The sequence below is a fragment of the Heliangelus exortis genome, chromosome Z (assembly GCF_036169615.1).
Source record: "Heliangelus exortis chromosome Z, bHelExo1.hap1, whole genome shotgun sequence".
Lineage (NCBI taxonomy): Eukaryota > Metazoa > Chordata > Aves > Apodiformes > Trochilidae > Heliangelus > Heliangelus exortis.
The window spans coordinates 9,956,999-9,971,816 of NC_092454.1; the positions used below are offsets into that span (position 1 = coordinate 9,956,999).

The 14,818-nt window shown below is 50.1% G+C and overlaps 1 protein-coding gene across 2 annotated transcripts in view; it reads left to right on the top strand.

The window, feature by feature from the left end:
• The window catches only part of CNTFR (ciliary neurotrophic factor receptor), a 209,465-nt gene that overhangs the window by 121,827 nt on the left and 72,820 nt on the right, over positions 1 to 14,818 (top strand). For both annotated transcript variants that reach the window (XM_071730239.1, XM_071730240.1), the window contains exon 3: positions 1,652 to 1,733. In XM_071730239.1, coding sequence (XP_071586340.1) covers positions 1,652 to 1,733 — 82 coding nt within the window. The remainder of the gene's footprint in view (positions 1 to 1,651; positions 1,734 to 14,818) is intronic.

Sequence of the window (14,818 nt, forward strand, 5' to 3'; positions counted from 1 at the left end):
TTTACAGGCAGGGAAACTGAGGCACAGGGAGGTGGCGATACCCCTTTGCTGAAGGTGACCTAGGAGGGCTGGGAGCAGGCTCTGGGGCTGGTATGATGTGCTCTGCCAGCACAAATGTACCAGGGCTGACTCTCACAACCAGCCCTCACTGCCCAAACCCAGTGATGGAAATTCCTCAGTGAGGCCATGAGTCTCATTTCTGCCTGTCTCCTGACTCCCTGTTTTCAGGGCCCCTGTGCCTCCAGCATCTCTGCCCCTGAGATGCATTTCAGACCAAGCTGCACCCCAAAATCTGATCATTACATCCTTCCTGGGCTTGCTTGCCCACCCCTCCAGCCATGTAAAGGCTTGTGTCCTTCTCCAAACCTGGGGCCATCTGGGCTCCTGCACAGGCCATGTTGGGTAGTGGAATATGTTTTGGTGGTTTGTTTTTTTTTCTCTGGCTGATATCTCTCCCTGTTTATTTAGGTTTAAATGGATGCCATCTGGCTAATGAGCCCATACTCACGTTCTAGATTAAAAAGCAATCCTCCGTGTGTTACTGATACAGTGCTGGAGATTAGAGAGGTTTCAATGGTTTTGAAGGTGTAATTTGCTTTTCAGGCATGGTGCTGTTTACCTCTTGGTGGGTGGGCCAGCATCCCCATTGCTGTCCCCAGCAGCAACCTCCCAGATCCAGTTTCCTCTGCCAGTCCTGGATAGAAGAAGAGGAGAGCTTGAGCATCTCCAAGCCTGGCAGGGCTGTGCAGGGCATACTTCCCATAGCTGCTGCCATTTGTCTAGTTCTGGGGAGGTTTGTTGGTGCAAGGAGGATGTTCCCTTAAGCCCAGCACGCCTCCAAGCCCCTGCCTTCAAAGCTGTCCTCCCCTCTGCACCCCAGCATCGTCATGCTCATGGAATGACACTGGGATGGAGCAGCCTCTGCTCCTCTCACAACTCAGGGAGATGGGGGCCAACCATGGCCCATCAGGGTGTTGGTGGCAGGTGGCTGAGGCAGCACACAGCACATGTTGGTCACTACAGAAACACCAATGAGGATTATGCTGTCCTTGGCATACCCAGAAATGCTGCTTCTACTGTAGCACTGGGCTGGCAAAAAGCACAGTGCCTAAGCACTAGGGCCAGGAAGGGCCACACCAGAGCAGCAGCAGCAGCTGCCTGTGCTGCAGACAGGCATTTTCCACATCCTGAGGAACACTGGCTGCTGCTGAGAAGTGCCTGAGTGTGCTCCCATCTCTTAAAAAGAACCTCTGCAGCCCACTTGCAAGCAATGTCTACTGCTAGGGTGATGCTGCAGCTGCAAAGGAGAGCCCATCACTAGAGTTTGACTTTCTAAAGTGAAAGGCTGGAACTGAGACGAGGAAAACACAGCATTTGTGCAAGGCATATCATTGCCTCCAGGCACCTGGTTGTGCTGGCAGCTCCCATGGAAAAGTGCCACAGGCCATTGAGCAGTGAAACATGCTGGTGCAAAACGCCTCATTTTGCAGCAAACTCCCCCATAGATGAGATGAAGTCTCGCTTCGTTGCCATCTCTTTGCTTTCCCATCACACCCTTTGGCTGCCCAGGAGGAGCTGGCTCTTGGCACTCTGCTTGTGAGGTCTCTTGGGTACAAACCCTGACTGCTCCTGCCTGTGTTTGCTTCCACAGATGGCTAACTCTGTCCTATCAGCCTGCTGCGTGGTGCTCGCCGCGGTGGTCGTGGTTTATGCTCAGAGACACAGCCAGCAGGGTAAGTCTCTTCCCACCTCTTCTACATTGGGGGGTCCCAAAAAGTGTGGGTGCCACTCCTCTGGCCTCTTTCCTGGGGCAAGCTGAGTGTACTCTCCAGATTTGCCTGACACTGCATTTCTCAATGTTTTCCCCTTCACCCTCTCCACCTCCAGCATGTCCCAGGGTGCCTCTATAGCCAGGGTACTACTTCCCATCCCTTCATCCTCCTTTTCTCCACACTGCCCTGTGCAACCTGCCCATGAAGGGATGGGGAAGAAGTGGCAGCCTGGCAGCCCCAAGCCCCAGCACGCTACCCCATGATCATTATAGGTGCCTCACCCTGCTTTCACCTCCTTGGGGTGACTTTGTCCCCACTGACACCACCTACCTGTGCCCACCACTAGCTCCTGCTTTTCTAGGTTAGCTGAGGATTTGGGGATTACCTTAGTGATGGCTTTGGAGAAATGAAGTTTTAGAAACACCACTGATCCTGGGTCCAGGCAGGAGCAGGAAGGCTACAGGGTGATGGGTTGGGTCTGACTGTGGGGTCACCTAAGGCAGCCTGCAAAAGTGGGAAAAAATGGAGGACCTCCAAAATTCACTGGTTTTCCTGGCAGTCAGCCTGGCTGAAGTTGCTTTCAGTTGACTGTAGAGAAGAAATTTTCTGATTAAGTCTGGTAAGGACATCTGTGCATTCATAAGCTCTGCAGGACTGACAAAGCCAGACAGAGCACACCACTGAGCTCCCCCAAATACGTCTGGGTGGGTTCACATTTCTGGAAGCTGACAGCTTTCCTTGCTTAGAAACAAAGCAGCTGGGGTTCAGTGGCTTGTCCCCTTTATGTGGGGACATCCACTCTCCAGACACAGAGGGAGCTTGCTGAGTGGTGCTGGAGGAGCATTTCCAGCACCTTCCCAGGGCACCTGCTTGAAACATTTGGGTGCAGAGCTGTGTGTTGCTTACAGTTTGTGATGCTTTCTGCAAAGAAATGCCACTGGGTCCCGCTGTGCTTTCAGGACTGCTGGTTAGGATGCCTTGAAGGACCCAGTGTCAAGGATGCCAGAGAATCCTCTGGGTTCACCATGCTGCTCCCTTCCATGTTGCAAGGGCAGCAATCCAGATCTGTCTGTCAGTGATATGCACAAAACAAAAAAGTGTCAGCTAATTCAGGGGTGCGCACACTTGAAACATGTTGTCTAGACAGAGAAACAAATGCCAGGGTCCCATATTTTGACCAGCAGGGTCACATATTTTGCCACTGGCAGCAATTGTGGAACAGAGAGCACAGTCCTAGCAAGAACCCTGGGCAGGTGATAGTCACCTTCTGCTCCATGACCCAACAGGATTCAGGGATTTGGCAACATAGCCTCCGGGTCTTGGTGCCTCTCCTCTTTTCCTGGCCTGTTTGCATCATAACGAAGCTGTTTGGGGCATCCAAATCAAAGCTGATGAGACTTAAGTGGTTCAACAGCATCTGAAGGGGGTGCATGGAGAGGGACAGGGCTGTCCCACCTGCAGGAGCCAGAGAGACTGCTCTGTGCTAGGGAATGTAAAAAGGAGAGGGGGACAGCAGCAGAAATTGGTTATAAGAGCCAGAGGAAGACTAGAGGGGCAGTTCCAGGACTGTCCACAATTCATTCCCCAGAGACACCATGTGTCCCTCCTGGGCAGCTCTCTGAAACACAGAGGTGGTGCTCTGGGGAGGGCCTTCAGAGCAACAGGTCTTCTGTCCACCCTGCCATGCCTGGCTTGGAGAGGCTGCACACATGCAGGTGAGGTCGAGGAGCACCTCCCCCATTGCAGACCCAAGAGAGGCATCCTCCATCCTCCCCCCCCCCCATTTCCTCAGAGCTCACCCCATGCCCAGCTGCAGCCTCCCCTTACCAGCCAACCCCCAGGCTCATCTCTCACCAGCCAAGCCCTCAGGCTGGGAAAGCACGGTGGGAATGTGGTGGGCAGATGGATTAATCCCACTAGTGGCAGGGACTGGGTGGAGCCGGCGGGGGGGAAGACGCTGGCATAGAGTCCATTTATCATGCACTTGAGGCACACTCGACTTTAATAGCTCATGAAGCACTTTAAGAGATGCATTAGCACTGAATACTTGAGTGAGGAGGATGTGACAAGCTGTTAAGTGAGCATGAGCACGGTGCAGGGAGGCCAGCCACCCACTCCTGGCTCTCACGTGCACCCTGGTGATTACTGGAGCATCCTCCAAAGTGCCACATGAATTAATAAAAGCAGCATCGGGGCTCAGCAGAGGTGAGGCTGCTCGTGTGTTAACCCCTCTTCTGCTCAACTACGGTCCTTCTGCTTGGAGGTGGGAGAGCAAAAGCTCCATTTCTCTGGGAGGAAAGAGCTCCCCATAGCTGGGCAGGGAGTGGAGGGGCTCAGAGGTCAGCAGAGTTGTGTGCCCTCCCTCCCACTTGCTGCAGAGCTCCCTTGCTTTGCATCTGTGGCAGGTTGCACATGCACCAAGCCACTGGGCACCATCACTTTTACCTACCCATAGAGGTGGGTGCTCTGCAGTGGAAAAAGAGTTATGGCTCAGGACAGCCCTTGTTGGCATGCTTGGAGGGTGACACTCCTGTGCTGGGTAATGGGTTTTGGCTGTCCTGCAGTGGGGAGGGGAAGGGGACAGCGAAAGTGGCTGTTTCAGGGTGGGACATGGCACAGACCCTTGTGTCAGCTCCACTGGAGGGACATGGGGATAGGGCAGGATGCTTGGCTGCAGGCAGGGGATGCCACCCCCCAGGAGAAACATTCCTGGTTTCTCAGGTTGGGCCATCACCCCCGGAATAGCACAAGCCATTGAACGGGGATTTCTTCCAGCCCACCTTACCATGGGTTCTGGTGTTATGGGGCAGCCATAGGTGCTTCTGAATGCTGCTGGCAGCTGGTGGTGGCACGATGTGCTCACAGATAATCCTTCTGCTGGTTTTAAACCAACCAACCCGTTGTGGCCCAGCTCCTGGCACCAGGTGGCTCTGTAAAGCTCCAGAGGCATCCCTGGGGTGGGTGGGTGCGTGAGATCGCTGCTGCCGCTGCACTGAACCCTCCTCCTTCCCCAGCCCTGCCGGGGCAGCTGCTCGGGGTGGTTTCCCATGGCCACGGCAATGCTCCTGAATTTAAAAAAACAAAACAAAACAAAACAAAACAAAACAAAGAAAAACCAAAAAAAACCCCCAACCAACTAACCAAATAAACAAACAAACAAAAAAAAAAAAATGGAAAAAAAAGGAAAAAAGAAAAAAAAAAAAAAAAGAGAGAAATAAAAGAGAGAAAAAAAGAGAGAAAGAAAGAGAAAGAGAGAGAAAGAGAGAAAGAGAGAAAGAGAGAAAGAGAGAAAGAGAGAAAGAGAGAAAGAGAGAAAGAGAGAAGAGAGAGAAAGAGAGAAAGAGAGAAAGAAAGAGAGAAAGAAAGAAAGAAAGAAAGAAAGAAAGAAAGAAAGAAAGAAAGAAAGAAAGAAAGAAAGAAAGAAAGAAAGAAAGAAAGAAAGAAAGAAAGAAAGAAAGAAAGAAAGAAAGAAAGAAAGAAAGAAAGAAAGAAAGAAAGAAAGAAAGAAAGAAAGAAAGAAAGAAAGAAAGAAAGAAAGAAAGCAGGGTGCACTGAATAAAATTAGAAGGTGGGATGAAAAGAGATGAGGTTTGACGGGGTAGGTTGGTGTAGGGTGGTGTTTCACTCTCCTGGCAGACTCGCTGAGCAGGTCGTCTGGGGCTGTCTCTTCCCAGTGTGTGGGGAAGCACTGAAAGTAAATAAACCAGCTTCAGGTGGGGCTGCTGGGTGGGCATCAGCCTGCCTCCAGTGATGGGCATGGCCCCAAGCAGCTGGGGGCTGTCCCCATCTCCCGAGCTCGAAGCCAGCTCAGAGGGATGGGACAGGAGATGCAAGAAGAAACAGGAGAAAAGAGGAGGCAGAACTGTCTGGAGACCATGCAGCAGAGTCCGGTGCCCTCCCTGTATGGCAGGCAGCTCAGCTTTCATTCCCGTGTTTCCTCCTCCGGGCAGTGGTTGCTGACGATTTATTTAGGAGCAAAAGAAGGTGGTGGGGGAAACTCAGCAGAGCACAGAAGTAACGCTGCCTGCTGCAACCCTCCCACTTTTGGTTGGCTGGGGTCTTTCTTGTGGGAGAGCAGTGCTGGTGGGGGTCCCTGCCATGCAGAGACCCTCTTCATAGCAGGACTTGGGAACTCTCAGAGGAAAGGGAGAAGCCACAGCATAAGCCCTGAGGCTTTGCCAAAGCGCCTCATCTGGGAAACATGTCCATGTGGAGGTGCCTAAACTCATGTCAGGCCATAAAGAATACGTACATGGGTGATTTCTCTTTCTGTTCATTGCCATGACTGCCCATGGCTGCATTTAGCTGCTCCAAATAGACTCAAGGGCTACAACAGTGCTGGGAAGAAGGAGCTCTGCTTCCCCTGGTTCCTGCCACAACCAAAACATCTTCCCCATCCGTCAGTTCTGCCACAGGTACAGCCACATCTATCTGAGATTGAGATTTCTCTGCTTTTAAGAGAGGAGTCATTCTGCTTTATTGATTCTCACCTTGCTGAATTAACTCATGTTTAAACAATAGTTATGTTTTCACCCAGGAGAGGAGACAAAGAGATAAATGTCTTTGGAAATGAATGTGTTTCAGATGCCACATGCTGGACTTAATTTATTGATGGGTACAGAAGCTGCTATCTTCTTTCTTTCACACCAGCAACAAGCAATTAGCCTTCATCATTCCTCAGCTGAGGAAAAGAAAGAGATTTTGTTTCATTACTTTCACTTCTCTCTTGGTCTCTTAAGCCCTGGCGCTAATCTTTCGCAATCGGTTCTGCTGCAAAGCCTCCAGGGAGCTCCAGTTTGCATACTCCTCGTTAGAAATGCTGCCCACATTTCAGCTAAGACAAAGCCCAGACCGATAAACAGCCTTCAAAATGCACAGCAAAGCCATGCAAATTGGCTTTTCGAAGAGAAACCGACTGTAGCTATGTCCCTCTCTCCCCTCCCTGCATTGTCCAACCTTCTCCTTATGGCTTCTGCTGTCTGTCAGGGATGCAACCAGCTCCTTCCAGACCCTCCCTCCTCCTGCATCAATCAGCCCATACAAGTCCCTAGGGCACACGCCTGGCATAATTAAACTAAGTTGCTTTGCTTTGGGGAGTGTTATTTGAGTCTTCTGTGTAGGAGATGGTTTGCAAACACCTGCAGAAACAAGTGGTTTGTTTGGAGGCATCAGTGGGTTTTGGTTGTTGTGCAGATGTTGTTTGGATAAAATGCCTGGATTCAGGTGATGAGATGGGCTACCTGGGTCACCAGGCTTCTTCTTGTGCCCACGGGTGCACAGGGAAGATACCTGTCTGACCTAAGGCAGCACTGCAGCAGTAGTCTCTCCCACCAGACTTACAGAAGGTCCACTCTCTTTTCTCTTTCCTCTTTCCTCTTTCTTCTTTCTTCTTTCTTCCTTCCTTGCTCCTCTCCTCTCCACTCCTCACCAGGCACTACTGAAGCACCTTTCAGTCATGCACTAAACGACATCAGTAACATCTGTCAGGGTTTTTTTTTTGTTTTCCCCAGGGCCAGATGTGTGTGCAAAAGAGTGCTTTGATATTTTTGTAATTGCCTGGGTGCGGGTACTCGCTGGGGGGAGGCAAGGTCAGAGGGACCACGTGTGTGCACCAAGTGTCCAACCAGGAGGCTGGAGCTGGTGCATCCTTCACACAGAGGCTCCTCATGCTCAGGCTGGGGCCAGCGCAGGAGAAAACTGTCTTCTTATTACATAGCACCTTCCCACTACTTATGACACTGCCTTTTATCTCAGGCCAAGTTTTGCTCTCATCCCAGCAGTTTTGCTGTCATCCCAGCACACTGGCACTTCACCTGTGCGTGTCTCCTGCCAAGGCACTATGGGCACTGACCTCCTCAGAATGCAGCCTTGCTTTCTGAGTCTGACCTACATTCCTCTGCTGGAGATAGATATACAGTTTATGTTTAGCTGTAAAAAGCACATGCTCTTGCCCAGGGAAGTATAGTATATTAACAGCTCCAGAGCTCTGCATGTGATGGGCTCATCCTTTCCATTATATACATCAGGCTTTTTGCTGCTGGCAAAGTTTTCCAGCAACAGTTTTATGTTGCCTTCAAGATAATTGATAAACTGAGTTATTAGCCATGGGCCAAGAACAGATCCCTGAGGGCCTACATGGAACACCCTCCTGCAATAATTATTCCCCATTAGCAATTAATTCCCCATTAGCAATTACATGTTTTAATCCATTCTGTTATAACTCTGGATGCTTTCAGTACACAGCTGGGTGAAACACCAGCCTTGCTCTAAACTGCATCCCTCTTCAACCTGGGAGCTGGTTTTGGAGCATTTAGAGGACTTCTCTCAGCTTAGGAAGCAAGGTTTGGTGCACCAGTCCCTGCATGCCTTGCTTTTTGAAAGCCTCCTTGAAGCCAAAATGCTCTTCAGATTTGCTTCACGGAGAGTTTGGAGGGACAGAACTGAAGCATGGTGGTGGGTCAATAACAGGATGTGTCTGGGTATTGGAAGGATGTGATCAGGCTTTACTCAGCACAGCCAAAGTCACGGGGCTTAGCTCAGCCTGTCCTCAGGCTGACTGGGCTTAGGTCATGGTGGAGTTCACATCATCTGAAGGAGCCAGCTGTGCCTGGAACACCTCAGCCCCAGGCCATGTCATGAGTCAGTACTCCTGCTTTGGAGCTGCAAGAGGGAAAAGACACAAACACCAGGGCTTTGGGGAGGGTATTGCCAAAGGTGTGGACACCACAGGATGGTAGCATCTCTGTCAAAGCAGCACTTCTGGACACCCCAGGAATCACCTCAGTTTTATAGGTAATTTGTGTGCCTGGTGGATGAGTCAACCTGACTCACAAGGACATGGACACACAGTGCCATATGTGCAGCATTTAGGATTCAAGCTTCTTCACCAGAGGGAGCCTGCTTGAATCATTCTAAAGGTTCCTGTGCTAGGGTATGTGTCCACTGTTTGCTTCCTGTGGCTTGCTAAATACTTCCCAGGGCTCAAGTAGCCCCAGCTCACAGCCATCTGCTGGGGACCAGCATCATACCAGTAGCGTTGCTGCATCAGCTGGGGGCTGATCCACCAGCCCACTCCATTCTGTCCAGAGGAACAGCCTGGATGTAACTTAGGTTGCAGAATCCTTATGTCCCCCAGATGCCTTTTGTAAGGATGGTCCATCCCTGCCACACTTGGACATTCATTGCCATGGTGGTTGTCCAGTTGCATCCTCAACTTCCCTGCCAGCCTACAGTTGCAGGGGGGCAGCAGGGACAGCAGCTCACCCCAGCTGCAACCCACTAAACTCTGCTGCATGTTTTCAGGGCATTTAAGAGCCCATAAAGGTCGGGTATTCCCCTTGCTGCTCTTATCTCTCTCTGCTGCTTCCCTGCCCTATGTGGTAAAGGTGAGTCTGTCTGATGAGAAGAACCCCAGACCCAAACAATCACAAACTTCCATCTCCCTGTTTCCTTCCTACCCCACTCTCTGTCCCACTGAGCCTGGTGCTTTTTTATTTTTTTTAAATTCTCCCAGCACAAGATGCATCTCCTGAAACTGCCTGCAAAGTAAAAGAAAACAGCAAAAATAGCCCCAGGTCCTGGAACATCTCTTTCTATTACTGGACGTCCCTCTGAGCTGAAGTAGATTTCCTGCCCAGACACAGAGTGAATTATGGCCAAGCACTCTGAGGCTGACCTTGTGGTCATCCAGAGCACAGGCTTGCTAATAAATGTGGTCAGCCCCTACCACAGACAGCCTATTTTTAGTGCCTGTGCTTCCTTGACCACTCTCTCATTGCCCTGGAGATCCCAGAGCCAAGCATCCTCCAGGGGTCTGGCTGGTGGTCCAGGATAGCCCCAAGGGGAACACATCCCAGCCTCACTTCTCCTGCCTGGGCTCTGGGAAATAGAGAGAGTTGATTTCCATGCACAATCCAGTAATTTTTCATGGCAGCAAGCTGTGGGAGCACAGAGCAAGGTGACCTGTCTTGCTGAGGAGCACTGTGGGAGAACAGGTAGGCTTGTGTCTATCAGACAGGGAGCAGAGAGCTCTCAGCACTCACCTAGGGGCTGTGCTTGGAAAAGAGCTGCAGGTCAGCTTGAGATTGGTGTCCTGTTGTGCAGAGTGCTGTCAGATGCTCTTAAAGTGCAGGTGGGGAAGAGAAAAGGACAGGAAGAAAAATAGAAAGACTGATGCTTAGGGGAGGGGGAGCACAGCTCAGTGTCACAGGGCTTGGAAGACCTGCTCTTCTTTGCAAGCGACTGAAGTCTGGAGATGTGCAAAGAGCATTGCAAAGATGCTACCTGGTTTTGCTATGCTAGTCTGCCTGGAGGCACTTACACTGAATTTCTTCTTTTCTGGGAATAGAAGAAGTTATTTGAAATGGAGCCAACAAAGATAAGGTTCTGGGGCAAAGTGGAGATCTCTCCCCTGGCCCACATGGGCATCCAAGAGCTTGGAAGAAAATCTAGACAATCTGGGCAATACCTGGCAGGCTAAGAAAAATATTAATCCTCTTATCAGCTGCAAACCAGGTTACAAAGCTGCAAAAGGTTTCAAAATGGAAAAAAAAAAAGTTGTCTCAAGACTAAGAGCCTGGATCTGGCAAGTTTTGGACAAGTCAGTCTGCAATTCCACAAAAGTGGTGGAAATAGTTCATATCTGTGGTGAGAAGAAGAAACCACTGAGAGGATCACAGCCTGACAGGATTCATTAGTTCTGCCAGCAGCAAGGAAAACTGTGTCTCAGTAGTCTCTTTGACTTTATTAAACATACTGACAAGAAATGGAAGAGGAGGAAGGGCGTTTACAGTCCACCCAGGCACTCAGAGCTTTCAGTGGGGAGCCTTCAGCTCTGGAGAAAGCTTTAGGCTCACTGGTGGCAGCAGTAAAGCTGCTGTGACGCAGGGAGAGGACAAGGGACCTGCTGATGTGGAAGCCAAGAGGGTTCAACATGGGACAGGGAGCAGTGCTTGGCTGATGGGGTATCTGTGTGAGCCAGCTGGGTCCTTGCTGACAAATCCTTGCTGAAGCCTCTGCTGGAGCAGCCCAGATCATAGGGAGAGGCAGGAGGGAAGAGTTTGGATAAATAATAATCTTCATTGCCTCTTCTATCAACAGCTCCTGGTAAATCAAAGCATTGCCATAGCAGCTGGGGACTCACATGTGCTGGTGGAAGCCAGAATTTAATTTCCACTAATTTTCAGACCCAAAGAGTTGAGACACAGCTCAGCACATGGGCAATAGCTGTGGACTTTTCATGTCAGCTCTGGCTGATGCAGAAGGATCATGTCCTGTCCTAACACTCAGCTCCTTTTGTCAAGGGAGGAAGCCATCCTTATCTGTGGGATACACCTCATGTTTTTTTATGCCTATTGTTGCATTTTCAAGGGCTTCTAGAAATAGAATAGTTCATAAAAAACAGTGGCAGTTGGAGTGGAAACCTTTAGTGCTTCAGAGGTTTGGCTTCAGTTAGCCTCTAAAAACTTGGAAGGGTCTTGCCATGGAAGTCACAACTGGCCATCCCATGGAGACAGCCATCTCATATTTCCAAAGCAGCCTGGTCCCCACCAGCCAGTTCAGTGGTATATGTCCTGCTGAACATGGACTGAAGGTGCCAGTCATTATTTATCCCCTTTGAAGGGTTTCCAGTGTCTGATGCCCTGCACTGTAGGCTGTCCTGGGACTGCAAAACGCATCTTTGGTCAGGCTGAAAGGGCAAAGTGTAAAGTGCTGCAGCTTCAAGCACTGCTTGCAGGAGCCCCTCTGACCTTAGCAGAGGGTTCTGCAAATCATCCCCAGAGCATGTCAACATGGCTGTGTGTGACAGACCCCAGGACCAAAATGACAGGCAAGGCCTGAGCTGAGATGTCAAGGTCCTGAGCATACATCATTAGTGTTGGACACAGTGTGAATCACTTGCTGCTGTCTTCAGGCCACATATAAGATGTTTATGACCAAGCAAAGCCCTGGATAATGGGAGCACAGCAAGACACTTGGGATCCAATGTCATCATCTCTGCATCCTGGGGAGAGGATTTCCTAGGGTGGGAGTAGAACAATGAAGCATGCTCAAGAGCATGCTAGGACACAACATGAACAGACCTTTTTTATCAAGGTCCTTGTGGAGTTTGATTTCTCTGGGAAGACACTGCATCTGTGCAAAGGGAAATAACTAATACTCAGATTCCTAATCTTACTGGGAGATGATGGAGAGTTAAAAATAATCAGAAAAATACCCTTGGAAGATGTGCAGTCTGTCCTGTGGGTGAAGAGAGCATCTTTCAGGATAAGCAGTCTTGGGCAGCCCTAAATGGAGGTGATCCACACAGAGAGGACAATATGATTCTGGCATATTAAAAGGAAAAGGAGAATAAGGTGGATTGAGGGGGGGTTGTGACAGACTCATTGCAAAGAGGGAAAGCAATGTGTGTTGTCTTTTAAGGAGCACTTCAGGGAGGCCAGTCAGGTGGAGAAGTGGAACTGCACAGCAATCAACAGTGACAGAGGCAGGAGGGGTTACAGCAGTGTTAGTCCAGCATCTGGACCGTTGATCTCTTGGTGTAGGATTTGCTGGCAAACATTGTTATTTAGGCTCAGCTGCCACCAGGCATTAATCAAAGCAGAGGAGTCTGGAGTCTCCTTGCAAAGTCATTCCTCTGTCTGGAGCCATACTGGGATGTCTGGTGTTGGGGAAGGGGCTTTGTCACAGTGATTCACAATGTGAGGATGAAACACCCTTCATCTCTGCCCAAGAGACAAGGGTAAGGGCCTAAAAATTTTTCCTTGCACAGCTGCATTGCACCTGTGTGCAGGGTGAGTCCCTGTCCCACAGCCCTGGGCAAGGCACATACCCCTCCTGGTGCAAAATCTCAATGGATGGGGTGGACCCTGACTTCAGGATGCACATGGCTGGCAGAGCCATGAGCTGCCCTTCACGCCTGGTTCAACACAGTTTTTGAGCTTGCAAATCCTGAAAACTTTCACCAGTGCAGATCCCTGTTGGTGGATTTAAGGCATCTGGCAGTAGATGGGCTTTTCTTAGTGAACCCATTCAGGGGTGTTGCAAAGCCACCAGGGGTTTGCAGAACTGATGCTGAAAAACACTGACTTGCAAGGCCGGAAGCCTGGAGGACCTCTTCTAGCCAAGAGATGCTTTGCTGGCAGAAGAGAGCCAGCACCATCACATTAAGGAGCTGACCTGGATGCATGAGCTGCAGTGTCATGTGTGATTCCTGCTGAATTTCCTAAGGTGTAACGAGGTGTGAATGTGTGTGCATGCATTTCTAGTGTCCAGCCATTGGGCATGCTGCTGGGTTACACAGCTCTGCTGGTGGGGAATTAATGTTTTACTGTGCCTGAATGCACTTGTGGAGATAGGTCCCGCTCTGTACTCTGCTCACAGGGGTCCACACCTGCTACCTCCAAGATCTAATCTGAAATAGAGCTGAGGCAGTGGTGCTGAGCATCCCTTATGGAGGTAACAGAGCTACAGAGAAGGACCAGGGTCCCAGTCCTGCTGTGAGCAGCAGGAAGGCAGGCTCATCACAGCAGTGGCCACTGCAAACTGGCATTGTGCAGAACATGTGGCCAGGACTCTGCTGTTGGAGACCAGCCCTGGTAGCCCCACATCCGTGTAGCTGTACTCCAGGCAGGCAGGCAAGCCCCACTCACCACTGGCATTGTTTATGTGCAAACCCACTTTCAGGGAGGGGACAGAAAGCTGAGCCCAGAGTGATTGCAAAGGGAGTCTCCAACCGTAGCCATGAACTTGAGACTTTGCTGGATGAGTCACAGAGAGCTTCTGACTCCATCCAAGCCACAAGCCTTGGCAGGTTGGACTCTGCTGCATCTGTGGGTTGGCTGCACCATGGTGTGGTTACTCCAGCTGAGTGCATGCTGTGCATATGAGAAACTGAGGCACAAAGGAGTGAGTGTGTATTAAATCCAGAATGTAATGTCTCTGTCTGCTTCTCTCCCTGCATTTTTTCATGTAAAGCTTCCGTGTACGTCCGGAACTGTGAGCCTGGAGACCTGCCACAAGCTGTACCAGCTGCTGGGAGGGGCTTGGAACAAAGCATGGGAATCCAGTGGCATTGCTCAGGAGTGGGAAGGGGCCGCTGAGCTGGGAGGGGATGTAGCATCACCTGGGAGGCAGCGAGGCATCTGACTGGTGGTCACATCCAGGTTCCATTGCTCAACAGACTTGAAAATCAATTTTACCTTCATGGTGGGAAGCACAGGGCAATTGGCCCATACGCTTGTCTTTTTTTGTCTTCAGATTAGGATCCCTGTGGCATAAGAGAAGGGCAGCTCAGGAGCTTGAGTTGCCACTGGTGCCTCCCAGCTTACACCCAGCCCTTGACTTTCTCTGTTCCCAGCATCACAGATCATAGGCCATTGGGTGATAGGAGAAAGGGTATTGTTCCTCCTTGCCCCTGGAGGATGCTTGTGTTCTTTCTCTGCACCCATTCCTACTGGGATGAGTTTCTGCTTTTTTCAGCCCAAGTTGCTGGGGACTGATCCTTGTTTTCATGGAGAGTGAGCCCTGAAATTCAAGAAATGGCACTGAACTCTATGACCATGGTTGACAGGTTCTGGCCCTTAATTAATTAGCATTGATTGTACTTCACTTCCAAGAGTGAAGGAGGGAACTGCAGCTCAGGGAAGCAGTGAAGTGTTGCAATATAATCACTGTGGCCATTTTCACACTGCCAGTCCTCATGCTTCAGAAGTTACAAAGCTGCTGCAGTGGCAGTGTGAGACAGAAAGGAACACCCTGGGGGAATAATAAAGGACGTGAGACTTCAGAAACTGTCATTTTGAAATAGAAGTTTTTCCAGGGTTCTGATAAAAAAAAAAACCCGAAACCCAACAACAACAAAAAAACCAACAAAACAACCAACCAACCAAAAAACAAAACCAAACAAATAAACAAAAAACACAAAACCAAAAACACAACCAAACTTTTTCTGGTTCTTGGCATTGGCTTAGCTTGACTTAGCCTCATTAAAGGTACGGCTTATCTCTCCTGTGTGCCAGCAAGTTTAACACAGGGTCCATCCAAGA